Source organism: Jaculus jaculus, chromosome 11, assembly GCF_020740685.1.
Source record: "Jaculus jaculus isolate mJacJac1 chromosome 11, mJacJac1.mat.Y.cur, whole genome shotgun sequence".
In the NCBI taxonomy this organism is placed as follows: domain Eukaryota; kingdom Metazoa; phylum Chordata; class Mammalia; order Rodentia; family Dipodidae; genus Jaculus; species Jaculus jaculus.
The window spans coordinates 93,642,217-93,669,320 of record NC_059112.1 but is presented as its reverse complement, the minus strand read 5'-3'; the positions used below and the strand labels follow the sequence as shown (position 1 = coordinate 93,669,320).

At 38.0% G+C, this 27,104-nt stretch overlaps 1 protein-coding gene across 5 annotated transcripts in view; it reads right to left on the bottom strand.

Annotated features, from left to right (window-relative positions):
* Positions 1–293: 293 nt before the first annotated feature.
* The window catches only part of Atp11b (ATPase phospholipid transporting 11B (putative)), a 114,000-nt gene continuing 87,189 nt past the window's right edge, over positions 294–27,104 (bottom strand). The window contains exons 25-31 of one of the 5 annotated variants that reach the window (XM_045161139.1): positions 25,285–25,423; positions 23,728–23,793; positions 23,056–23,159; positions 19,946–20,111; positions 17,550–17,635; positions 5,626–5,759; positions 294–1,418 (exon numbers count right to left, since the gene is read on the bottom strand). In XM_045161139.1, the coding sequence (XP_045017074.1) occupies positions 5,654–5,759; positions 17,550–17,635; positions 19,946–20,111; positions 23,056–23,159; positions 23,728–23,793; positions 25,285–25,423 (667 nt within the window). In that variant the 3' untranslated portion in view covers positions 294–1,418; positions 5,626–5,653. Of the gene's footprint in view, positions 1,419–5,555; positions 5,760–14,286; positions 14,413–17,549; positions 17,636–19,945; positions 20,112–23,055; positions 23,160–23,727; positions 23,794–25,284; positions 25,424–27,104 lie in introns of those variants that run through there. The other 4 variants (XR_006639556.1, XM_045161141.1, XM_045161140.1 and 1 more) reach the window with 4 other exon arrangements.

The window sequence follows — 27,104 nt, the reverse complement described above, 5'->3', positions numbered from 1 at the left end:
GTTTTTCGAGGTAGGGTCTTGCTTTAGCCCAGAGTGACCTGGAATTCACTATGCAGTTTCAGGGTGGCCTCAAATGCACAGTGATCCTCCTACCTCTACCTTCTGAGTGCTACAATTAAAGGCATGTGCACCCACACCTGGCAAGTGATAGGATTTTTAATTGAAATCTTCAATCTAAAGGCTAGGTCATAGAAAGTCAAAGGTAATTTTAAGCTGGCCACAGAAAGAGGCAGACATCTTTTTATTGTCTCAAGTTTTGATGTGTATAATTAAAAGTATCTGCAATATTTAAATACTGTCCAAACTTGTTTTTATTGATATAGTTGACTTTACAACATCGTCATAAAATAATTATAAGTAAACAGAGTCTTTGGATAAGGAGAGAAAAAAAGAAACTTTAAATATACTAGCCAGGATGAAGCATGCAAAAGATCCAATAATAAAGACATTTTATTAATATGATAATGGTATCTAATTTACCCACTGTAGGTACTCTGTATTTTGTCACAAAAATATTAGTAAACATCAACTTGACGTCTGGTGAATGGACCTGACCGCTGATTTATACATACAAGGTGACATACCCTCTGCACTTAAACATGGCGAACTCACTGTGGAATTACAGTGTTGCTAGGGAAACTTGCTATTGGTATGAACTATGACCAATACTGCAGAAAATAATGCTTGAAAATGCACTCTCCTGATTTTCTCTGTGAACTTAAAAAGCACAAATGAATTAACAACATAGGTCACTGAGGGACCAAAGTCCTTAATATTCACATTAACTTTTCCCATGAAAAGTTTCAAATATAACTCTAATAAAAAAATAGAGTTCTCAAGGCAAATCGTCAACATAATTTACAGAAACTATTATTTATTTTATATGGGTGCTCGGGATTGAACTTGAGTGGTCGTAGGCCCTCATGCTTAAGCAGCAAGTGCTCTTACTGAACGATTTAAACAGAAGAGTCACTAACCACACTAATCCTAAAAAAATACATGTAACTAAGACTTAATTCATTTTTCTACCATGGTATTAAAAATATAGGGCCTCAGCAATAGGCTGAATGCCATTAGGAGTCCCCTAAGTAAAAGGTTAACCCAAAAGAGATTGAAATTATCTCTTTATTCACAAATTTTATGCTTAGATTCAAATTAAGGAAAACAAAGGGTGTGTGTACATGTTTTCTGTCTGTCTGCCTTTGTAACTGATGGGCATAAACTACTCCAGAGATTTCAGAAAATAATCTCAGAGCCACTGTGGTCATTTACAGGACGATCACCCTGAATGAGAATGAGGAAAGGTGAGCTTGCTCCCACAAAACACTACTGCCCTTTAACAAGTAGATGAGTCCATTGTGGAGAGAGTCAAGATGCTCCTGTCGTTGGTATAGAAAGGATCCAATGCACTCCACGATCTAAAGCAACAATAAGAGAAAAGTTTGGCTCACCAAGACCTAGGTTTTAATTGAGAAAAAACTGACTCTAACTAAAACTTAGGACTATAATGCAATGAGTCTTAAAATAATATCACTGATTATTTCCAAACACTAAAGAGAAGTTACTCAGATTAGTAATGAATGCCTACTCTATACAAAAACTTAGGGAAAATTATGCTATAGCCATCATACACAAATTTTAGCTAAAATTCATTCATTAGTGTTAAGTTTCTATAGGTAATAAAGCATGAGCTTTAAAAAAAATTTTTTTTTGAGGTATGGTTTCACTCTAGCTCAGGCTGACCTGGAATTCACTGTGTAGTCTCAGGGTGGCCTTGAATTCATGGCAATCCTCCTAGCTCTGCCTCCTGAGTGCTGGGATTAAACGTGTGTGCCACCATACCCAGCCCATGAGATGCTTTTAAACAGTTTAATTCACTAAGAAGTTTGCTATGAAGACATATATGCAATTCAGTATTACTTGAAAAGCAACTAGGTTGCATTTTGACATCATGGAAAATAAAAAGATTCCCACTTACCAAAAGCCTTGAGATAAAATAGTACAATTTGGTATTTCTGGTCACTTATTTTCAGGTATAAATTCTACTCTAAAGATTTCAATTTAATTAGCCTGGATGCTATAAATGGTCATCTCAAAAGGAATCAAAGACACTTGCAGGGTACTGGCATTTTCACTTAACTAAAAAAAAAAAAAAAAATCTTTTTCTGGCCTTGAAAAATTAACTACCACTTGAGTGATTAATGATCAAGGTCCTTAAGCAGTTCAATATATAATACTTTATTTGCAGCTATAGACTTAAATTAGCTTGAGGTAATTTAAACTAAAATAATTCAACACCAAAGTACCCTGCCATGCTTAAAATCTATCTTAGCCCAAGGACAGTATCAGGATTACCAAGTGAAATACATATTTTTTATAAAAATCTTAGGATTAGAAATGGCACATTTTATGTTAGCTTTGTCAGAGTTTCCATTTTCACTAAACAGGGGTGTTACAAGAAGCTAAGATTGAAACTATCCCAATTTCCTTTTACCAAATCTTTTTCTGAGTTACTCTGAAATTTTACAGTAGGGCAACAGAAAACAAGCATAAGCTAGTCTAGCCTTTTCATTTCATTGGTTTCCAGAAAAGCTTATGCAACTTCCTACATTAACTTCAGGGAAATCTCCAGCACCTAGAACTGAATCTGGCAATTTGGTAGATACTGAGCATTTACAAAATAAATGAATGAGTATAAGAATATTAATTTTTTTGCAGAGTATATATGGGGAAACTATATTTTCCACAATTATTTGGAGTCAAATTCCTAACCTAATCTGCAAGTATTTTTTTCCTCTTTCCAACTATTGCTTACACAGAAGATATTTAATTTGGTAAGGTATTCTTTACTTTTTAAAAAAATCTCTTCATGGCATGCCGTGTATTTGAGTAAATATCATTTTGGTCAGCAGAACATGAAACACCTGTGACACATACCAAGTTCTCCCTCCCCATCCATCTACCCTGGGGACTGCAAGACTCTGCACATGCGAGGTGAGTGCCCTATTGCATCTTTGAAGTTTTGAGAGAGTCTCTCGCTGAGTTCACTAGACAGGCCTTCAGCTGCACTCCTGCTCATCCTCCCAATGCTGAAGTACAGGTGTAATAAGCTAAGCTTAGTTTTTACTTGGAATCAGGATCTCACTAAATTACTCAGGCTGGCCTCAAACTTGAGATTCTCTTGCCTCAGCTCTCCATGTAGTTGGGATTACAAGTGGTTAACTGCCTTAACCCTTTCTATTGACATGGTCATTTTACTGGAATAAAGCCACTGGCAGTAAAATACACAGCTAAACACAGCTTCTTTGGGTACAACATGGCATATCCTTTACAAAGCACCATAAGATTCCCTTGGAAACTGAGTTTTCAATGTGTGCCCCTTTGACAACATCAACCAATACAACTTAAGTACAGTTTTAGTAAGAATATAACAGGCAGGGACATGTGTCATATGAAAGGATTACTGTACTTCTCAGTGATGTCCAGCTCTGTTATGTATATCGTACTGATGGCTTGAGTAGTCCAGGGCTGCCACATCTTGGATGGAAGAGCTCAGCCTTGTTCTATTCTTTAAACTACATATGAAATACATAGACTAGAGGCTTCTCCAAAACCAAAATACCAAGCATTTCACAAATACAACTGTTAAAATTATTATTAAGATGTAAATACAATGTTGATGAACTACGGCAATTTTCATATAGCCCTTTGAACAGCACCAAATAGCTCTGCATTGCATAATTTTATCCCTTAAAAAACCTAATACCCAAAAAGACTTGTAGTAAATTATCTGAGGAAAAAGGAGAAAAGACCACAGTAACATCACCTGTGATGTTGGACAGCAGTAGAAAGCTACCAGTCATCTGTCTCATCTGGTACTAATTACTACATCAACATCTGATTAGGAACACCACCTTGTGTGGAAACATGGTAGAATTTGGAATGAACAGAAATAGTGATGGTAATAGCCACCTTCAAGAGAATATGCCAAAATAAACCCAATGACCCCTAGGCAGGTTCAGTGGGTGGTCCTAAAGCAGAAAAATGGCTGTGATTTTTTTTGGCTTATTCAAATTAATTCTAGTTTTATTAATCATTTGCAAAGATGTATAGCAAAGAGTAATTTATGTTGAAGTAGAAATTAAAAAAAAACAATGTATAAGTTCTACTACAGTATCTTAACCTTCAACCATCTTGGTTCTGTGCAGTAAAGTATTAATAAAGAAAATATCATTAGATCCTTCTGGAACACTTCTTGGTAAACTCACTGCCTAAGTACATGACAGAGCTACTATTTTATGTATTTTGTAATGTAATTGCTTTTGTTTAAGATCTAACAAAGCCCCAACAAATTTAACTGCTCACAGCAACCTTTTTGTGTAGGATGAAATTGCTGTAAAATATTACAACATTATGGACATATTTTGGAACACACGTGACACTCCAGTCAGAATAAAGAAGGACCGAAACCACAGGCATTGTATTGACCCAAATGTTAGGTATCAATGACAGCACAGCCAAAGGTGACTTAGAACAAGCAGTGGCAGTACTTGAATTTTATGATAGGTCTGATCATTTTTGAAAGTATACAGCAAGCAAACATAATCAAATACTGAAAGCACTTTTATCAACAAGAAGAGTGGTGCCTCCCCACCTTCAATCCTGAGGTATTCCCTAAACATTAGTAAGCCCCGGCACTTGTGGAAAGCGGTAATGTTCATTCATGCGCCACACTGGAGACATGGGAATCACAATCTACCCATGTCCACCATAAGTCTCACCAACACTCAGGGTCCAGTTCCTGAATTTGGGAATATGGTGTCATTCACCTGAAGACGACCAAGCACAGACAACACTCTCTCTACCCCTGGTGCCCTCAAGTAGTCATGCACGTCTCAGAGAAATGTCTAAAGAAATGAATCATTTCCTTTTTAAAAGCATTTTGAATGGTATTTACCAGAAAACATGGCCTTTTTGTTAATGATCCATACAAGTAAGTAAGCTGGCCATCAATCAGGAAGTAGATAGGGAAGGACAGACACACCAAGAGTCCTCAGGACTGTCATTCAGTTTCCATTCCAACTTACACACTTTTAATCAGATAATAAATACCAAGTCAAAGAAACTTAAAATTAAAACTCACTTCAAAATTTTGTTAGACATCTTTAAAAGGGGTAGAGGGAGCAGCTTTTTGTGCTCAAGCCTGAGTGATATACTAATTTAGAAGAATAAAGGAAAGCAAAGAGTGATTTGATTATTTTGTAAAGGCAGAAAGCAAAGACTGAAAAAGCCCAGTAGGGAATGAAACAACAGTATAGATATAACTTAAAAAATAAAGTTACACAGGCAGGAAAGAGTACCATATACACAGTACATTTTAGAAAAATTATAAAACAGAGTATTTTTTTCACTGGATGAAAAGTTTCTTCGGAGATGCTTTCTCTCTTTCTGAGTGAAAGAACCCATTTCAAAGCTACCAAATGAAATCTACCACCAGAGAACTGAGAAACAGCCACCTTCAATTGACTAAACCAGTTGATTTACTGGACACCTACAGCTGCAGGCTTGTGTTGTTCAAGACAGGACACTCATCTGCAGCAGAAGCTACTTAGAGAAATGTCACACCTGCTGATGTGGGTGGGACTACACCTCCCTATAAACCGTTCCAGCATTCTTCCAACAGATGTGCACACTGTCTCTCCTTCTGGGAAACAGCACATGGAGTCCAAACACTTGAGACCTGAATTTGCTTCAGTAAGCTGCAGAAAGAACAAATTGTTTGTTATTTAGAGATATGGACTTCCAAAACACTAAAACATTACAAGTATGTTAAAACCAAAAGTGATATATATATATCATAATATACAATATATATATAAATGTACATGCTTTTCTATAATATGGACTGTATGAATTTTAAAATCTAATTATGTTAAAGTATTTAAAAGATTTCTGTCCCAATTAGAAGTCTAGTATGAAAAATTAGAAAAAGGGCTGGAGAGATGTCTCAACTCTTAAAAGATGATTGCTTGCAAAGCCTGACAGCCTGAGTTCCATGTAAAGCCAGATGTACAAAGTGGCACAGGTGTCTGGATCTCACTTGCAGTGGCAAGAGGCTCTGGCATTCCCATTCTCATTCTTTCTCTCTGCTTGCAACTAAATAATAAAAATTATAAAAATTATTACAAAAATAAGTAGCTAAATAATAATATTTAGCCAGGCATGGTGGTGCATGCCTTCAATCCCAGCACTTGGGAGGCAGAGATAGGAGTATCACTGTGGATTCAAGGCCAGCCTGAGACTATACAGGAAATTCCAGGTCAGCCTGGGCTAGAGTGAGACCCTACCTCAAAAAACAAAGCAAAACAAAAAAATTAAGCCTGCAAAGACTGGGTTTTACTATGTAATAATTTATCATGGTCAAACTGGCTTATGTCAAATACTTAGAAACAGTGAATTCTAATTCATCCTGGAGCTCTGCTTAGGTGAAATACTCTTGCAATGGTTCTCACTGGACATTTTTTTTTAATATTTATTTATTTATTTATTTGAGAGAGACAGACACAGAGAGAGAAAGACAGATAGAGGGAGAGATAGAGAATGGGCGCGCCAGGGCTTCCAGCCTCTGCAAACGAACTCCAGACGCGTGCGCCCCCTTGTGCATCTGGCTAACGTGGGACCTGGGGAACCGAGCCTCGAACCGGGGTCCGTAGGCTTCACAGGCAAGCGCTTAACCGCTAAGCCATCTCTCCAGCCCTCACTGGACATTTTTTACTGGAAGAACCATTATCAAGACTGGGAAGAACAAGCAGGCAGGACTTCAGTCTTCAACAAGAGTAAAGAAGACCATAGGAAGCGCTTCTTGTAGCCTCTCTTTTGTGCCAAGAATAAGTACTCTACACATATTTATTCATCATCATTTCCCTTAAAGTGGTAAGCAGCTGTGAAGCCCACCCATGCCCATATCAACTCTAGCAATAAGCAGGTTATATCAAAATTTAGATCTTATAGATTAATAAGTAGTACTAAGATTTAAAATGGCACTTACTTATCAAATTTGGAAGGTTGGTATCGATTCAGGCAATACAGGCCTAGCAAGATACCTCAATTCCATAATATTAACAACTTTGCTTACAATGAGGAATGGTTTGGCCACATGGCTGAATGAATCCCAACCTGGTTTTGCTAGTTAAGAAAACTCTTTAAATTTTTTCAAGGTTTGTCATTTAAAAGATAATATTAATCCACATTCCTTTACACCAATAACATAATGCATGACAAATGTTTACACAGAAAAATTAATTAAATTTGGTGAAGTTGACTTCCATGAAGGCTGGGAATCACCACAGGCCATGTCAGGATGGTAACTGAGGACACTATGGAGACTGATGAGAGACAGAAGATGGAGGTGAGGTGTAAATACTCTGGGCACTCTAAATCTGAGCTAATGGGGTCTTGCAAAATCCATGTGTAGAGTACTTCTGCCTAATTCCAAGCAGTGTGACACTGAACAGGGGGCCAGTTAGGCAGCTGTCTGTTCGCAGACGACCGTGGATCTGGTAGGCACTTGGAACGGGCCAGTCATTATGTGTTCTCTCTCTCTTTCCTCCTTCCCCCCCACCCGCAAGATAAGGTCTCACTCGAGCTCAGGCTGACCTGAAATTCACTCTGTACTTACAGGGTGGCCTTGAACTCACGATGATCCTCCTACGTCTGCCTCCTAAGTGCTGGAACTAAAGGTATGCGCCACCACGCCCAGCTGTTATGTGTTCTTTCATTAAAATATACATAATTTTGGACTTCGTTTACGGCAGTCTCTTAAATTATATTTTGTGAAATGTTTGCACAGAATGTGTTGAAAAAAGGTTCTGTCTGTGGCTAACTAAGTAGTTTGAGAAACATTAATTCAGTACAGGTCTAAGCAGACTTTTTAATTTTTTTAATTTTTATTTATTTATTCTTTTTCTAAGCAGACTTTTTTAAAGTAAAAGACACAGGAAATGCAACTGGCAAAGCTAGTGATCACCATTCTCAACCTATCTGTCAGGCACTGCTCCCCTACCTCTGGCCCATGGCACCAGAGAGTGTACAGAACACAGAAGGAACATAAACATGCCAAGGGCGTGGAGAATGCTGACTGTGCCAGCTTCCACTTCTGCCTGTGCGTCACTAGGCTGCAGTCCCCCTCTCGAATCTGCCCTCCACGGGACTCCAGCACCGCCACACGCTCCAGTGAGGCCCCATGCTTCACCTGACTGTCGCCCCTAACTCCAGGCTACCCTTCCCTGCTTGGCTTTCTCTGCTCCCTGACTGATTGTGGACTTGTCAGAGGATCAGCATGCTGACCCCAGACCAAGGTTCAGCTTAAATCCCACTGTCTCCAGAAAATTCCCCTCTCTCCAACAAAGAGGAGTCTCTTTCTGGATTTTAGTCCAGTGCTCGCGAGTGTCACTTAAATGGTACAATGGTACCCTTAACATCAACTTGTTATTTATTCAGCAAGGCACTGGGCCAGTCCTCAGTGGACAGCAACCCTGATGGCATCTAGTAAGGTATGTTAAGGATAAAGGTGAGAGAGAAGGCAAGTCAGAAACAAACAAAAGGCAGTTATTTCTCACAGACCATCTCATCTAAAATGTACTACAGGGCTGGAGAGATGGCTTAGTGGTTAAGTGCTTGCCTGTGAAGCCTAAGGACTCCAGTTTGAGGCTCAATTCCCCAGGAGCCACGTTAGCCAGATGAACAAGGGGGCGCATATGTCTGGAGTTCGTTTGCAGTGCCTGAAGGCGCTGGCGCACCCATTCTGTCTTTCTCTCTCTCTGCCTCTCTCTCTCTGTCGGTTGCTCTCAAATAAATAAAAAATAAACAAAAAAAATTAAAACACACTATAGTGATCACCTTTACTTCAAGTGAGGGAACAGAGGTCAACAATGTTGTCAGGGTTACTCACTTAAGGTAGGGCTTGGATTTTAGTGTATTCAATTCCAGTGCCTTCAAATATTTTACCAAGCTATGATTTTTCCACTTAAGAATTATGGTATGTAGTAGATAACTCAGAAAAGAGGGAAAGCTCAAACCCAGGTGCTGTTGCTGGTACCAGTAAGAAGAAATGGAAGATGTGATGTAAGGACAGCACCTGAGATGACCTGAAGAACAACAGGATTTCAGTAGTGCTGATGTGAAAGAAAGGGCGTTCTCAGCTTATGGAGGAGAAGAAGTGCCTGTGTGGGGGTCAAAGTGTGGGGTGAACTTGGCATAAGCTAAGCCTAGTGTAAGAGGGATGTTACTGCCCACTTGCCAAAAAGCAAGTGTGACTCTGGCTCAGTGGTAATCTTCAAATGACTTGTCAATGGTCAACAAAGTAAGTGTTTCAGGTCTGGGAGGCTAAGAATTTAGAAACTTTTAAACAATTTGATAAAGCAATTTTGTAAATGTAATAATAACAATAATTTTAAAAATTAAGGATGAGTGCTGGAGGGATGGCTTAGTGGTTAAGGCGTTTGCCTGAAAAGCGTAAGGACTCAGGTTCAATTCCCCAGGACCCACATTAGCCAGATGCACAAGGGGGTGCACATGTGTGGAGTCTGTTTGCAGTGGCTGGAGGCCCTGGCGCACCCATTCTCTCTTGCTCTCCCTCTTTCTCTGTCAAATAAATAAATAAATATATAAAAATAAAATAAAAATAAAACAAATTAGGGATAAGCCAGGTGTGGTGGCACACACCTTTAACCCTAGCACTTGGGAGGCAGAGGTAGGAGGATCACTGTGGGATCAAGACAGCCTAAAAGTACATGGGGAATTCCAGGACAGCCTGGGCTAGCGTGAGACCCTACCTCAAAAAACAAAAAGGGATGCTTTTATATATATTTAATTTTACTTTCCTAGTAATTTATTTTTATTATAATCATAAAAGTATTGGTAACTAAGGAATAAGCAAGAAAACAATGGCTAGTCCATAGTACATTTATTGCAGGACTAGTGAACCATACAGATATCAGACAGGAAGGTGTCTTCTCTGGTACTTCTTGGTTTAAGGTCATGTGCTTTGCTCATACTTGGTGTTCAACCGATTAACAGAATTCCCTGAGGGTGAGTGATCCTCACAACATGAACAGATCAGCGACCATCTCTGTGCAGAATGCAGCTCAGGTCTGCACCTGGTCTTGGACACGTGTCTTACTCTGCACTCTACACTGTACACCTATGTGACCTGGCCTCGGGTACGCGTCTTACTCTGTACCGCTCACTGCGCATCCCATGTGTTCAAACATGAACACCCAAGAGAGTAAACATCAAGGAATGCTCTTTTCAGATTAGCTTCTGAATGAAACAACACAAATTTCCTTCTTCCTCTAAAAAGAAAACACCAAAAATAACAAAAAACTCTTAGCTGCTCTGAAAATGTTGTCTACAGAAAATATTATCCTATTTTCCAGTAAACCTCCAAGCCCTACCGCTTTCTCACATTCACACTATCTCAGCCAATTTAACAGGTTGGGAATGTAATGGGCTACTTAAGTTTCATTTCATTCAGAGAAAAAGAATCTTTGCAGTTTTGAGGAAGACTACTTATAACCCCATGGAAACTGAAAGAATGAAATACTATCTGGCTATACCAAGAAATAGCATTTCAAGTAGTGAAGATTTTGGTAAGTAAGCCTCACTTCCCAATTGTCCAGCAACACCCTAGTGAGGACTCCATGTCACTAAGGGACAGATGGCTGGTGAAAGTGTCCGTCTTTAGATAACCTGTCTTTGAAATGAACTGACTTACTGCTCATTCCCACCAATGATGGTAAACGCCTAAAAGTTTCCTGTTACTTAACAAATGTCTCCCTTAGATCTTATGATTGTTAGAAAATTATCTTACATTTTAAGTCTTTGTCACCTCAATGTCATCTTATCCATAAATGGTTTTTTTAAGCTTGAATAAGAATGTCGAATTACTAACTGTATTAGGACTTTTACCCTTGAAAATGTTTATACTAATCAATATAACTTGTCTAGTCTTAGAATTATTTAGATAGAAGGCTTAAGCTATGAGGAAAAAGAGGAATTTTTTTTTTGTTTGTTTGTTTTTTGAGGTAGGGTCTCGCTCTAGCTCAGGCTGACCTGGAATTCACTATGTAGCCTCAGACCAATCCTCCTACCTCTGCCTCCTGCGTGCTGGGATTAAAAGTGTGCACCTCCATGCCCGGCTCCAGAAATGTTTTCTTTATTAATTGGAAAGTTATCAGTTACTGCTGATGTAGCCGGGCATGGTGGCGCACGCCTTTAATCCCAGTACTCAGGAGGCAGAGGTAGGAGGATCACCATGAGTTCAAGGCCACCCTGAGGTGACAGTTAATTCCAAGTCAGCCTAGACCAGAGTGAGACCTTACCTCGAAAAAACAAAACAAAACAAAACAAAGTATTATTGCTGATGTGAAAGTTTTGCTAGGATCTCTAAAATACGTGAGCAATTTGTCTCATCAGTATGAGGCAGACAGCAGTTAGTGTTGGCCCCTGTGTGGCCGTGTATCTTACTTAAGGCCTTTTCTCCTGACTTGCTTCTGGTTCATAGTCACTCCTCAAATCCCTGCTCTTCTTTCCTTCTCCTGAAGTAAAACAGCAGCTCGGAAATGATCACTCTAAAAGATAATTACAAACATAAATGATACCGGGTGTGGCGGTGCATGGCTTTAACGCCAGCACTCAGGAGGCTAAGGGAGGAAGAGCATCATGCTTCAAGGCCAGCCTAAGCTAACAAGTCAGTTTCAGGTCAGCCTGAGCTAGAGTGAGACTTTACTTCAACCTCCCTTCCCTCAAGTCTCTACATCAATGAAATACCTCCATGCTAGTTTGGGGGCTTTCTAGAGATATTTCTGCATGTGCTGCCTTAATTCAATATGAAAATAAGCACATGATGAGAATTATATTAATTACATGAACTTATTCTGGCAATTGGCTTATCTGCTTTCAAAGAGGCCAGCATTAATGTACTTATTTACCTGGTTATGCAATTAACTAAGACCAGAAATTTGTCATCTAGTTAAGGAAGTGCATCAGAATTTGTGATAAACTTCCACAGTACATTGGAAAGAGTAAGAGAAGACACAGGTATAAAGGAGAAAACTTATTATTCCTGTGCAAGTCGCCACAATATGGCTTCTACTATGCAGCAGATACACTTAAGAACCCGCTTCCAAACTGTACCACATAGGTATTCATGGCTGTCTTGGAGCAGCACCACACCCATACGTTATATGTCAACTTGAACTTGAGCTTGTGGACGACTGTCACAGAACACAATTTCATGATCCAGCATTGTTACGTTCCAAGCAGACTCTCTCTTCAGCACACCATCCTGGGCATAGACGTCCTAGCCAGCTCCTGCTTCCTCAGCAAGTTCTCCACAAGAGCGCTTCTTGCAACTCAACCAGGGCATATTTAAAAAACTAAGTCTCAGCCGGGCGTGGTGGCGCACACCTTTAATCCCAGCACTCGGGAGGCAGAGGTAGGAGGATCGCTGAGAGTTCGAGGCCACTCTGAGACTACATAGTGAATTCCAGGTCAGCCTGGGCCAGAGTGAGACCCTACCTCGAAAAACAAAAAACAAACAAAACAAACAAACAAAAAAAAAAACCTAAGTCTCACTGGATGTGGTGACTCAAACCTCTAATATCAGCACTCAAGAGGCTAAGGAAGGAAGACAGCTGTGAGTCTGAAACCAGCTTGGGCTACAGAGTGAGTTCCAGGTCAGCCCGTGCTAGTGTGAGACTCTGCTTTAAAATTTAAAAGAAAGAAAAAATAGAAACCAGGAAGCAAAAATAAAAAAGGTCTTTCATTATCAAAGTCCAATAAAAGATAACTGTACTCTAAATATAATTTTTCGTTGTTGTTTTTGGAGGTAGGGTCTCACTCTAGTCCAGGCTGGCCTGGAATTCACTATGTAGTCTCAGGCTGGCCTCAAACTCACAGTGATCTTCCTACCTCTGCCTCCCGAGTGCTGGGATTAAAGGCGTGTGCCACCATGCTCAGCAATATAATCTTTTGAAACATATCAAAACAAAATAAAAATTCAGAATTAATCTGAAATTCTTTTCAATTACTAATAATAACTGAGAGATAATTTTCCATTGAGTGTAGTTCACTAAGGGACTCTAATTTTAAAATGTCTTGCAGAATAATTCAGATTCTTCAAATTATTGTGTTCTACAATCTGATTTATAGTTTAGTTGAAGGATTTATAATCTTTAAGTGGCTTTGTTATAAAGTTTTACCATCTGCTTATCCTAGATGAGACAATAGCATCTCTTGACCAGTAATTACAACTGGTCCAAGTAAAACTATAGTTATTAGTGGCAGGATTTAAAAATTTTTTTTGTTTATTTTTATTTATTATTTGAGAGTGACAGAGAGAAAGAGAGAGAGAAAGGGCAGATAGAGAGAGAGAGAAAGAGGCAGATAGATATAGAGAGAGAATGGGCGCACCAGGGCCTCCAGCCACTGCAAACAAACTCCATACACATGCGCCCCCTTATGCATCTGGCTAACGTGGGCCCTGGGGAATCCAGTCTCCAACTGGGATCCTTAGACTTCACAGGCAAGCGCTTAACCCCTAAGGCATCTCTCCAGGAATTTTTATTTTTATTTTTTATAACTACCATTAATCAAGATACTTTGCACATCCTAGTTAGGTCTAGAAGTGGTTAGGGTTTATTTCTCATAAGTGGAATAAGCCAAGCCCTTATAAATTTATATATGTATATATATTTTTTTAGCTATAAAAATTTATGAAAGGAACCAAAAGTGTTACATGTCAGTCAACAGAGAATTACTCCTTGAACCTAAGCACTCATTTGATTATTCAACTCAAAAGGGAGGTAGACTTAAGTAATTCAGTGTCTACATTAAAGTATATAAAATGACACACAATTACAACTTCAAAGGGGATACTTATTTCAAAATAATAAAGCATGGTAATATTTCAAAAGGAGAAGGGCAAAGGAATAGTTTTTTGAATGTAAATCAATACATTGTGAAAATAATTTACTTGGTTAGAATCTGAGGTGAAGGATGATTTATCACTGTAACTCCAAAGAAAAATTATTCAGATATTCAGGGTAGACATAAAAATATGTAAAGACCAGAACAAAGGAGAAGAACTAAACCAAACAACATATGAGGAACAGTAACGTTGAGTATAGTGAAAATGGAGATGTGAGGTGAGGTTGGCTCTCCTGTGGAATGGCCCAAGCGTGAGCATGTGGTGGAGGAGTCCCCAGAAGGCCAGTGTAATACTACCTAGTGCACGCAGCCACTGTCCTGCTGGCTGCAAGCCTCAGCTAGCAGGTGCCTACTGTCCTCCCCTCTGTGCTGGCTTTCAGCAAAGTCATATGCTGAGCTGACTGAACCCTTATCTTCTTCCATCTAGAAGGATAGAAAAGCAACAAATCTCATATTATGGAATGAAATTCTCACAGTTGATAGGTTTAGAATCAAAGTAATAAGCCGTGTCTACAATCTGCGAGGCAGAAATGACGGTTCACACAATGACACATTTACTGTCACAAAATAAGAGCTAATGGAGCTTGAGGGGACACAACAAAGCACAAAGCCATGAGTTTCCACAGCACAAAGCTCACGCTAAACTACAACCTAGTGAACACCAAGCTTCACTGAGTATAATTCTATTTCTTCTATAAAATTCATTGCTGTCAAAGCTGGGGATTCTTGCGGTGGTATGTCTAATGACTAATCTTTCATACTTTCGCCTCAGGAACCTGCTCTACTTTAAAAATTTACCTGGGCTGCAAGAGAGGAGAAGGGGCACGCAGCTTATTAGGATCAAGTGTGAACAAGGGCTTAACTTGATTTACCTGTTAGCAAAAGTGGAAATACTTCTATGGGGAGGGTCAACTAATGTATATGAATTTCAGTTCCTGTTTTCATGTTCGTGTGAAAAGATCTAAGGAAGTTTAATTTGACAATGTGCCACAACCATCCTCATTTTCACTTTTTAAAAATTAGCCTCACTTCTATGTGTTTTCCAAGTCTTAGAACTCAGAAATGACTATTTCTACATAAATTTTTAAAGCAAGCAGAATTGCTTGGTTTGAAGACTCCAACAAGTAAATATGAAGACAGGTTAATAGTATTATCTATAATATAAGGGAAAGAAAATTACTCAAAATGAGTTTACAGTCAAAAAAGAAAATTAATAGCTTATGTTAAAGCTTCTAACTTGATTATGTTTTGAAAGCTCTTGAGAATATCTGATAGGAGTAGACAGTTTAGCTACCATGGATCACACCCGTGGAATACAGTTAAAAACAAAAGGTGCTGGGGTGTGTGGTCAGAGGTGCACACAGGACTTGCTCTGCCATCTAGTGGACACTCATCGTGATGTAACTGTTCTTTATGCCTGGCCTTTGGTTAAGGATAGGGTTTCCTTTTGTTTTTCTTTGCTGGTCATGGTAAACTGTCAGACAGGAATATGTAAGATGACCATGGATGGGTTAAGAACCTAGAGGCCTAAGAACAGATCAAGAAAGTATGTGGTTGTGACACCAGCTGACAGGGGAGCTGCATTATAGGAAGGCCACGTGACTGGCCAAGCCTGCTTTCACGGTGTACTTTTAGGTGCATGTCATGCTTACTAATCTATTGTAATACTAGAGAGCCTGTGATGTCTTTGATTTTTGATCTCCTCTCATTTTTTTTAGGTCTAGAACTGCTTATAAGGATTACGTGATTCCAGACCAGAGAGATGGCTCAGTAGTTAAGGCGCTTGCCTGCAAAGCCTAATGACCCAGGTTCAATTCCCCAGTACCCATGTAAAGCCAGATGCACAAAGTAGCATATATATCTGGAGTTCGTTTACAGTGGCTGGAGGCCCTGGCGTGCCCATTCTCTCTCCCCCCCTCTGTAAATGCAAATAAAATATAAATATATTTTTTAAGCCAGGCGTGTTGGCACCATGTCCTTAATCCCAGCACTCGGGAGGCAGAGGTGGGAGAATCACCATGAGTTCGAGGCCACCCTGAGACTCCATAGTGAATTCCAGGTCAGCCTGGGCCAGAGTGAGACCCTACCTGGACAAACCACATACAAAAAATTTTTTTTAAAAGAGATTATTTGATTTATGCTAACATACTACATCAAAATATGAATTCATAATAATATGATTAATCACAATGCAACTAGATTCACTTAACAAAAAAAAAAACTAGGCAGAAAGTTCTATTTAAATAAAAAGCTCTTTTATTGCCTTAGAGTTAAATAACTGGATCCTCAAAATGTGATAAGGGCTGGGCGTGGTGGCGCACGCCTTTAATCCCAGCACTCGGGAGGCAGAGGTAGGAGGATCGCCGTGAGTTCAAGGCCACCCTGAGACTACAGAGTTAATTCCAGGTCAGCCTGGACCAGAGTGAGACCCTACCTCGAAAAACCAAAAAAAAAAAAATAAAAAAAGTGATAAGGGGATATATATATATATATATATATATACACACACACACATACATATATATTTGGCTCAACTAAAAATCAAAGCAAATCTTTACATTAATTCTGAAGTTAGCACCTATAAACATGAAATTAAATTTACTACTTAATACTCATTTGCATATTCATTTGTGTTTCATAATTATTATACTACAAAGTAGTATTTTATGTTATAAAAACAAAAGTTAATAGGACTTTAAAAATTATAAGTTCATACTACCACATCAAAGGTTAAGTGGTAGTCAATGTCATTCATTTGATCAAAGTGAATACAGATTAGAAAATTTGAGAAAAAGCATTAAAAACAGACATGCTCAAAGACTCACTAAGCATGAAATTGTGAAGTGCCAAAACTATAAAATATTTTAGTTATATTGCTTTTTCTTTTTAAAAATTAAATGAAAAGAAGCCTAATAAATCATTTTGGTATATAATCAAAAAAAGGAGTTCAGCTGCTTTCTTTGGTCTAAAAACACAGTTCTGTACTACTAGTTATTTTTGTGCAAATTGAGAAAACTGACAAGTTTATGGAGATAAAGATAAACAATGTATATAAGATATATTTTAAAATTTATAGATGCACTACTATTTAGTACCAAGGGTCTGAAATGCTTATGTAGCCATCACAGTGTACAAACACAGACACACACATGTTTACAGCACAGAGTAAGGCAAGATAAAAATAGGCAAGTCTCACTTCCAAATAACTACAACTTAAATTTTATGATGAATTTCTGTAATTTTACTCAACATGCAGGAGCATTCTTAAATATGAATAAAATGACAAGCAGAAGCATTAGAATTATGCTAAAAAAGACAATTAAGGTGTATGTAACAAGGTTGGATAGATCTCTGTCTTATGGTGAATTTTTATCTGAATTTTCTGGATATGAGTTTTTGATTTTAGCATACATATTAATAAGGGTCAAATTAGTCATGAGACAATGCTGTGCTGACAGAAATGCCCCACTCTTTATTCATGCCTCTGCCCATCGTGGATACTGTTTACTTGAACTCAGGCATGCAGAAGAGTTAACGAGGTTCTATTCCTCCTACTCTACCTAAGTTTGCTCAGCTGATTCCTTGCCCTCGACAAAGGCTGCAGTGCGATGAACTCGTCACTTAAAGCGACTGTGTTGGAGTACATCTATAAGTGGACAAAAAAGGGATGGGACACACAAGTCAGTGAGTTGTATTCATCACCCAGGAGACAGACACAGGACAAGTTTCATAAATACTGAACATCTGTTCCCACATGAGCAGGAAATATGCTTGGTACACATATATGACTGACATTTGTAGGATGTTGGCTTTGCATTCAAAAAAGTTTTCTTTTCACTGTTAACACAATGTTATTCTGAAGAAAAACAAAGCCCAGAATCCATGCTAATAGCTTGTCTTCTATGATTTTTCTTGCTATTTGGATAAACAATAAAGTAGGTAAAAACATTCTAGCCAGTTCTCTACTATTTGAAATCAGAAGTGATGACAGAGGCTGAAACAATAATTAGTACTGCCTGCAGCAAAAGAAAAGTATCACATACAAAACATGAATGATTATAAACTATTTCAGGATAAAAAGAGAAGCAGGGAGGGAATTTAGGACTAGAAAATCTGTGAGTAGAAGCAGAGATTTCCTTTCTGAATGGGCCCACCTAGAACACCTGGTTAATCATTTGGAAATTATTTTAGTTTAGCCAAAAAGGGAGATTGTTTTGCCTTTTACACATAGAATGCTTAATTTAATATACATTCTATTTTACACCAAACTTAATTTATATTAAAAGAACCAGAAGCATATATTTTTAATTTTTTATTGTTTAAGGGCGTATTTATGTCTCTGTATAATTCTTTGGAAAGAAGCTATAAAAAGGTAGCAATAACTAATATTATAACTTTTTCTATCAATGAGAAATCTCTGAGTACACATAGGTTTATAAACCACAGAACTCTTAAGGACAAATATAAATAAATCTGCTTAATTTATACATTTTAATTTAACAAAGTCATTCATGTATTTTTGTGAAATATTATATAATGCCAAGGGGGGGTGACAAATTGTTCTCCATAAAGATTCAGAAAAGTGAAATAATGTATTAAAAGTAATATTCTTACTGTAATTTTTTTCTAAAGATTAGAAATAAGATAGGTAAGATAGGCAAACCTTTCTGACATAGGTTTAAATAACACATTGAAGTGTGGAAATCTGTGTGTGTGTGTGTGTGTGTGTGTGTGTGTGTGTGTGTGTATGCGCGCGCGCGTGTGCGTGCATGCGTACATACACACAGCACTCAGATTATACAACTGTTTTTCAGTCCCATTTGGAAATGAGTATCACAGTCTAAAGTGATACCCACATGGTCCTCACACTTGCATCAACTGTCTACAAGGATGGACTACATGACAGACAGTGCTGGGCACTTCGTATGTGTTACCTCTTACAACGATGCAAGTTAGTAATTAACACTGGTTTTATAGGGAAGAAAGTGAGGCCCACTACAAGACATTCATACCATAAATGGTGGAACAGTATTTGAATTTAAGTTTGTCAGTCTTCCAGGCCTATTCTGTTTCAATGGCATAAAAATATACATTGGCTAGGATTATTTTATCAAAGCAAGTCAACGTTAAAGAAATGCTGACGTGACCAACCCAACTATTTTTTTTTTTCTTTTGGGCATTACTGCATTTAAACCTCCTTTTATTTAATCCTCACTGAAATGAGAATATTAAAAAACAAATTCTGATGAAACTGAGACTCAAAGTCACAGTGCTACCACGTGGCAGAGCTGGGACCTCATACTGGTCTCCAACCTCATCCTAAGCATTGGGCAGCATACTGTCAATATCTGCTATAGCTTAACATTTACTAATAAATGTTTCAAGAGAATATATTTTATGAAGTCCACTCAGTGAACACCATGTAGTCTAAACAATTTATTTCTCATTCTTTTTTTTCGAGGTAGGGTCTCAATGTAGCTTAGGGTGACTTGGAAATCGCTAAGTAGTCTCAGGGTAGTCTTGAACTCTTGGGTGATCCTCCTACCTCTGCCTCCCAAGTGCAGGGATTAGAGGTGTGTGCCACCATGCCCAGCTTCTCCTATTTTTTTTTGCTAAAAACAATACAACTATCTCAAAACCTATTGTTTCTGGAGTCATGGCTATGTACCCCATTCACAGCTATCTGATGAACACTGAATATTCACAACATTTACTATTCTCATCTGGATACAATGGATACAACTTGATCCCTTGATGCTTAATTTTTCTTTTCAATTACAAGTTATCAGTCATGAAAAGGAAATAATAAAAATTAATAGAATTAGTAACAGATTTAAAATATATTGTGAGATACTTTGATATATTAACAGGTATTTTCTGGCACAAGCAAATTATAACTAGTTATTCATCACGAAGTCTCCTTAATACAGAGATACTGGTTATAAAAAGTGCCTACCTGTGCCTTTTCAGTACTTGTAGGATGGAGATGTCGGTCAAATACCTTCTTCACAACATCAAGAAATAGACAAGTGACAACCATAAGGATTATGGCAAACCAAGCTGAACCACTTGATAGGAGCTGAATAAATACAAAGTACATATTCTGGGAGCTCAAAAATGGCCTGCAAAGAAAGACATTGGACTTATTAAAAGTGGAAACAGGCTGGACATGGTACCACACCTATAATCCAAGACTGAAAGACTAGGCAGAAGAACTTCAAGTCTGAGAATTACACAGGACACACTTTCAAAAAAAATTATCAAACAATGAAAACTGACAGACATGGGGCTGAAGAGATGGCTGAGCAGTTAAAGCCACTTGCTTGTAAAGCTGGATGGCCAGTACCCATGTAAAGCCAGATGCATGAAGTAGCTCATACATCTGGAGTTTGTTTGCAGTGGCAGGAGGCCCTGGCATGCCCATTCTCTCTCTATCCCCTTCTCTTCTTTGTTTTTCTCAAAAATAAATATTTTTAAGAAGTTTTTGTCTAAATATTGAAAATAAAACTACATAAAAAAATCCAACAGACTTAAATCATGACATTATCAAAACACAGCTCTTAAAGTACTGAACCTGAGAGCACACAAGGAATGGTCTAAATAGAAACAGGTATAACTTAAGTCAATTGAACAGCTAATAAAATCAGACTTTGTTAAAAAATAAAATCTAATTTAACAATTTCTCATAGCAATTACACTTTTTACTAATAGTAAAGGGCAAGCTGTTGACTAGAAACCCTATGTATTTGGAAAGTTATCAAAAATAATCTAGAATATAGAACAAAATATACTAGAGTATTCAGAGCCTAAAAAAAAGCAAGAAACAGTATATAAGGAGATATTTCCTACTGATTAAAAATTAAAAGGAGTCACCACTGCTTGGAAAGTCATAGGCCATGGGGGAAGCTACCACTAGTCTTTGACTAAATGAATCTACTATGTTAAATGAATCAAATTGCCCTCTAAATGGTTGTTCTATGCCCATAAATCAGGGCTATTCTTGGACTTGGTTACAGAATCTTCTATTTGTAGATGGCAGTGACTGCTGGGGAGACCCAGTACTCATCAAGGTGGCAAGAAGAAATGATAGTCAGGTACTCAGCAGTAGATGAGACACTGCTATCATACCTGACCCGGGCTCAGGGAACATTGGGGCCAAAGAGGTGCATAAGGCATTCGTGCTAATCTCACTGCTGGCCAGAGAAGCTTCTCTTTGGATATGGTGGTGGATACTGACTCAAAACTATTTAAAGTGCTGAAAATTAAGAGGCTGTTGAGAGCTTAGCACTAAATGAGACATCTCTATCACACCCTCCAAGGCTCAGGAAACATTGAGGAAGAGGATACAGAAAGCATATAAGAGCCATAGGGGGCTGGAGAGATGGCTTAGTGGCTAAGGTGTTTACCTATGAAGCCTAAGGAACTAGGTTTGGTTCTCCAGTACCCACATAAGTCAGAGGCACAAGGAGGTACATATGCCTAGAGTTCGTTTGCAGTGGCTGGAGGCCCTGGCACAGCCATTCTCTCGCTCTCTCTTTCTCTCAAATAAAATAAAACCACAAAGTAGGGAGGAGTACTTTTAGCACTGTCCTCTGGACATGACCTCACAGTACATGTTTTTACTTACATAGGACCAGTACAATATTACTCCTGCCAACACTCTGACATAGAGACGGAGGAGATCATAAAGAATGAGACATCAAAACAGGACAACTTGGAAAGAGGAGAGGTTCAGTGAAATGGGGTTGGGGGACAAAACAGGATGAAAGATCAAATTTTAGTATATCCATATGTTAAAATTCTCAATTAACAAAACAACTCCCAGGCCAGAGAGATGGCTTTTAGTAGTTAAGACACTTGCTTGTGCAGCCTAGGGACCTAGGTTTGAGTTCCCAGAACCCATGTAAAGCCAGATAAAGCAGATGGCCATGCATCTAGAGTGTATTTGTAGTTGCTAGAAGCGCTGGCACACCCATTCTCTCTCTCACCCAAATAAATATACAAAAATAAAATATTAAAAAAAAACTGCCCCCACTACCCAATTCTTAGACTAGAAGCTTTTTTTAGAAGCATTTCTTTATAAATGTATTTTGAAAGATAAGCTCTCAAAAATACTGGTTCCACATGGTGTAGTATTAGAAAGGCATTCTTTTTGGGTTTTTGAATGCAGTATTTCAAAAAGCTATGGAAAAATACAGAAATGAAGATGATTGCAGACAAATAATACGAATGAATGTCCTTTTATGACTCTTAATGCAGGTTAATGATCAGCCAATGCAAGTATTTTTGGCCTATCTTTAGGAACTTTTGCCTGAAAAATGGACCCAAAGCACAACAGAGAAATGTAATACACATTCTGAAAGAAAGACATTAGTTATCCAACACTTTCCAGAGAACACTCTAGGGGAAGCATGAGTTCTCAATCTATGGAAATCACCTACTAATGATCCTACTAATGAAGATGAAGCATACTACTAACCTTTGAAAGAAAAGGTAATCAAAATGTAATGGGCTCTGTGTGGCTTATTGTATTGCACATATGAATAAATAATGTGGAGGTATAAAATATAGTTAGTTTAAGGGCTACAGAGATGACTCAGCAGTTAAGGTGCTTGGCTGCAAAGCCTAAAGATCTAGGTTCAATTCCCCAGTTCCTATGTAAAGCCAGATATACAAAGTACGGCATGCATCCAGAGTTCGTTTGTAGCGATTGGAGGCCCTGACATGCCCATTCACAGTCTCGCACTCTCTCTTCTTTCTTTGCTCATTAATAAATAATATTTTAAAAATTTATGATTAGTGTGAAGAATACTGCTTGTGAAGGATGTGTGGCTTTGCTACTTTTTCACCTGTGACCAAAAGGCTTAGTTTCCATTAGATTTACTGTGAAGAATGTTAGTCTGTTTGTCTCTTTTTCCATGTCAGAAAGATCATCTTAAAGAAGTGAACGAAATTTTAGAACAGCATCTTATAATATTCAGCGTAGAATTTGCTCATAATATAACCTACCACAATGAATGCTTACTTGTTAAATCAACATAATTAAGATATGGTATAGTCACTCACCAGAGAATCCCACCATAAAACAAAGAAAATATAAAATAAAATATAATAGATCCCCAGGTAACAAGATGGTTGATCCAAGTCCAAAAATGAGTTTCCAAAGCCATCTAAAAGAAAAAATAAGTCTTAGAAAATTAAGCATTTTTTTTTTTTTTTTTTGGCTTTTCGAGGTAGGGTCTCACTCTGGTCCAGGCTGACCTGGAATTAACTCTGTCATCTCAGGGTGACCTTGAAGAGCATATTCATTTAAAGTATCTAGAAGTCCCATGTCATAGTCCCTTAAAGGATACATTAAACAAAAGAGATATTACAAAGTGGGAAAATCACATAATTTCATGGCCTACAACAGGTTTTTGTTTCTGTGCAGAAGCAGCACTGATGTTTCATGAGCTGCCTGACTTCTGCTCCACAACAAAAACCAATATGCTGCCTTAGACAATTCAAAGAGGTGATATTTCACTGGTTTTTGACAAAAATCATATGAAGCTTTCAAAAACAATGAACTTGAAAGTGAATTTACAAAAGAAAATTTGAAAGAATTTTAAAACAGCAATTATGGGAAGTGTTCATTGCTGAAAACAACAAAAGGGAAAAATATGTCTCTGACTAAAATAATATGCAAAATTAACTATACAGTAACAAAATGTGTAAATGTTTCTAACTTTAGAATCATACCTTTACTGTAACAGTAATGAGCATTACTGTGAAAACCAAAGTGCCAAATGTCCAGTTTCCAAACATCTAAAACACAAAGAACAGACTGTTAGGTTCTGTGCTAAGATGATGGCTAGTTCAATAGAAGGTACAGCAAAATTTCATTCTCTATAAAAAATATCAGTATGACTAAGTCAGATAAAGACAGATAAAATACATATAAACTTTGTGGCAGAAGTGCTTGTTTTATGCATAGTGACATCAGACAAATTCAAGGCTGGGTTCACAAACTGTGTCAGACTAATTTTACTTTGAGTGTTACAGTAGTCAGTGACTGCTTTGTTCTTGTGACATTTAAAACAGTAATAAAACCCTGTTCAACCACAAATATTTTCTAAAATCCTTCCAAGCTACAGAAGAATATTTGTTATAAGTAAGCAATTTTTAAAAGAAATTTAAATTTAAAGAACAGTATCTGAAAGAAATGATAATGGCCAATGGAATTATTCTTCAAAGAACTCCATGTAAAAATGCAGGTAATACCACTTAGAAAGTATTCTTCCAGTCTTTATAGACAAACTTACAAAGGTAGATCACACACACAGAAAATCTGCTTCCTTCTGAATTTAAATTACAGATTTCTAACAGCACTTATTGGATTAACTTCTAAGTCTCACATCATTTATAAAATTAGGACAGATCTCACATGTTTTGTAAGGTTTAGAACATGCAAAGGGACTGAACATTTGGTATATAACAAGGAAAAGGTAATAAAGGCTATCACAATGAAACATCAACATTCCTTTATTTGAGGGTACTTTGGGAGTATAGCAAGAGGCAAAAAATGGAGAATAAGTAATATTGAACCTATGCTTATTTCTCGACTTTTTACATGCAGAATAATGACTCAGAAATACAAAATATCGCTGAGTTTCAATTAAACTCTTAGGGGTGCCCAGTCTCCTCTTTCAAGGATATGGATACAGATACTTTGATGTAGCCAGGCAACCTTGGCCTAGAACTGGTAAAAACTACATGCCTAATCTTCAATACCTAGCTTTATTTAAGAAAGACTAAGCTGTGCCCTCCTTAGGAAAATTTAAGGACTTTTTCTTAAGTCTTATTCAAGGACCCAGAAAGCATAGTTAGTGTCTTTCTCTCTCTCTTTCTTTCTTTCTCTCTCTCTATTAATTATTATTATTTTGCAAGCTTACAAAAAGAAATCCATCCTACAGTAATTGGCTAGGTAAGACCAGTTTCTTCCATGAGCTGTAGGGCTGTAGGTCATAGACAGGCAGAGGGCACTAGTAATCTGGCTAAGGAGAAGTGAATTGAGCTTAAAATTTGTTCAACATTTTGACAATCATTCCTTAATAAAACTAGGTTTTGGTGGCTGGGGAGATGGCTCCGTGGTTAAAGGTGCTTGTTTACAAAGCCTACCTACCACCCTGGGTTCAATTCCCTAGGCACCCACATAAAAGTGGACTAGAGTTCATCTGAAATGGCAAGAGACCCCTACATACTAACATAAATAAATTATAAATATGTAAAATAAGTTACAAAAGGACTATGTTTTACCTGACCATTTCCAAGCAGAGATATATCTTTTCCCATCAAAAAATAGGATCCAAAAAAGAAAATAAAGGCATGACTGAAACCCAAGACGGTCCAATAAAGAAATGTCTTAATGCTTAAGAGATGGTTTTTACTAATGTCCCTGTAGATTTTTTTGAAAAGGAAAAACAAAAAAGGAACACATTAGGATTCATTTAGTCTTTTACTTCTTAAACCATTAATACATAAAACATAAACACACATAAGATGGCTTGAACAGATTAGTAGAAAGAACAAACCTAAATTTACAACCACTTCTTGTTATAGCATACATCTATGTAACAGCTGATAGTTTACAGAACAAATTCAAATATTTTCTAGTTTGATAAAGAAATATGACATAGGGTTAGAGATAGCTTAGTGGTTAAGTGCTTGCCTGGGAAGCCTAAGGACCCTGGTTCGAGGCTTGATTCCCCAGGACCCACGTTAGCCAGATGCACAAGGGGGCAAATGCATCTGGAGTTCGTTTGCAGTGGCTAGAGACCCTGGCTCGCCCATTTTCTCTCTCTCTCTGCCTCTTTCTCTCTCTGCTGTTCTCAAATAAATAAAAAAAAAATATTTAAGAAGTATGACATAGCAACATCAGTGTACCTGTAAAAAGTTGATTTATCATTATTGTATTGTTAGCATTCAGCCATTTGATCATGATGGTCCCTTTGGCAAGATCATGAGTTTACACTGAGGCTCATAATTATATTCATTTTCAATAATAACTACTATGGGAAACATAACTTGTAGCAATTTTGGGCCAAGACCTGCTCTAGACACCCTGGGAAGTCAAAGTAAGCTATTCTATATCTGGACAATTGGCTATATCTGTAAGTGGTACCTCCACAGTCTCTAGAAAAGCTTACAATGGGAACTAAGGGCTGGTCCTAGCAAGGTTTCATTTCTCTGTGATTACTTGGTTTGGGTAAAACAGATTACTGTCTTTAACTTGCATTTACACTGATTATCACTCGTAAGTAAGGGGCTGGAATTACAGGTATAGCACTTGCCATGCAAGAATGATGACCTGAGTTCAGATCCCCAGTACCTATGTAAAATCCAGATGCAAGCTCATGAGATGGCTTAGTAAATAAACTGCTTGCAACTCAAGTCTGAGTATCCAAGTTCAGATCCCCGATATTCACATAAAAACCGGAAGCCATGGTGGCCTCTGTAATCTCAGCATGCTATTGACAAGATGAGAGGCAGAGCTAGGACAATTTCCCCAAAGCTCATGAACCAGCTAGCCTGGCCAGGGCAGCAGTGAACAACAGAACAAGGAAAAAGATCTTGTCTCATTTAAATAAGGTGGAAGTTGAGGACCTACACCCAAATGTTGACCTCTGGTCTCTGTACATAAACTGTGACTGGCATATGACCCACCCCTACAAATGAAAACGGGGTGCAGCAACACGTGCCTGTAATCCCGGCTTGGGGGGGTGGGACGGGGAGGACCCTAGGACTTGCTGGCTAGCTAGATTAGCTCAATAGAGCTCCAGGTTCAGTGTGACATCTTGTCTCAAGATATAAGGTGCAGAGCAACTAAGGAAGACACCTACATTGAATACTGGCCTCCCACGGACACTGTACACCCACACATATGCAAACGTGGACACGTACACCACACACCATACACAAGCAAATAAATTTAAAATATCTATAAATTAGGCAACTGTAGAACATGAACTCATTTTTTAGGAACTTTAGAGACTACTAATGACTAAAGAACTTTTTTATGCACATGAAATAGAATACTGTCCATTATATGCCCTAATATGAAAGTGTTCTTTTTTCAA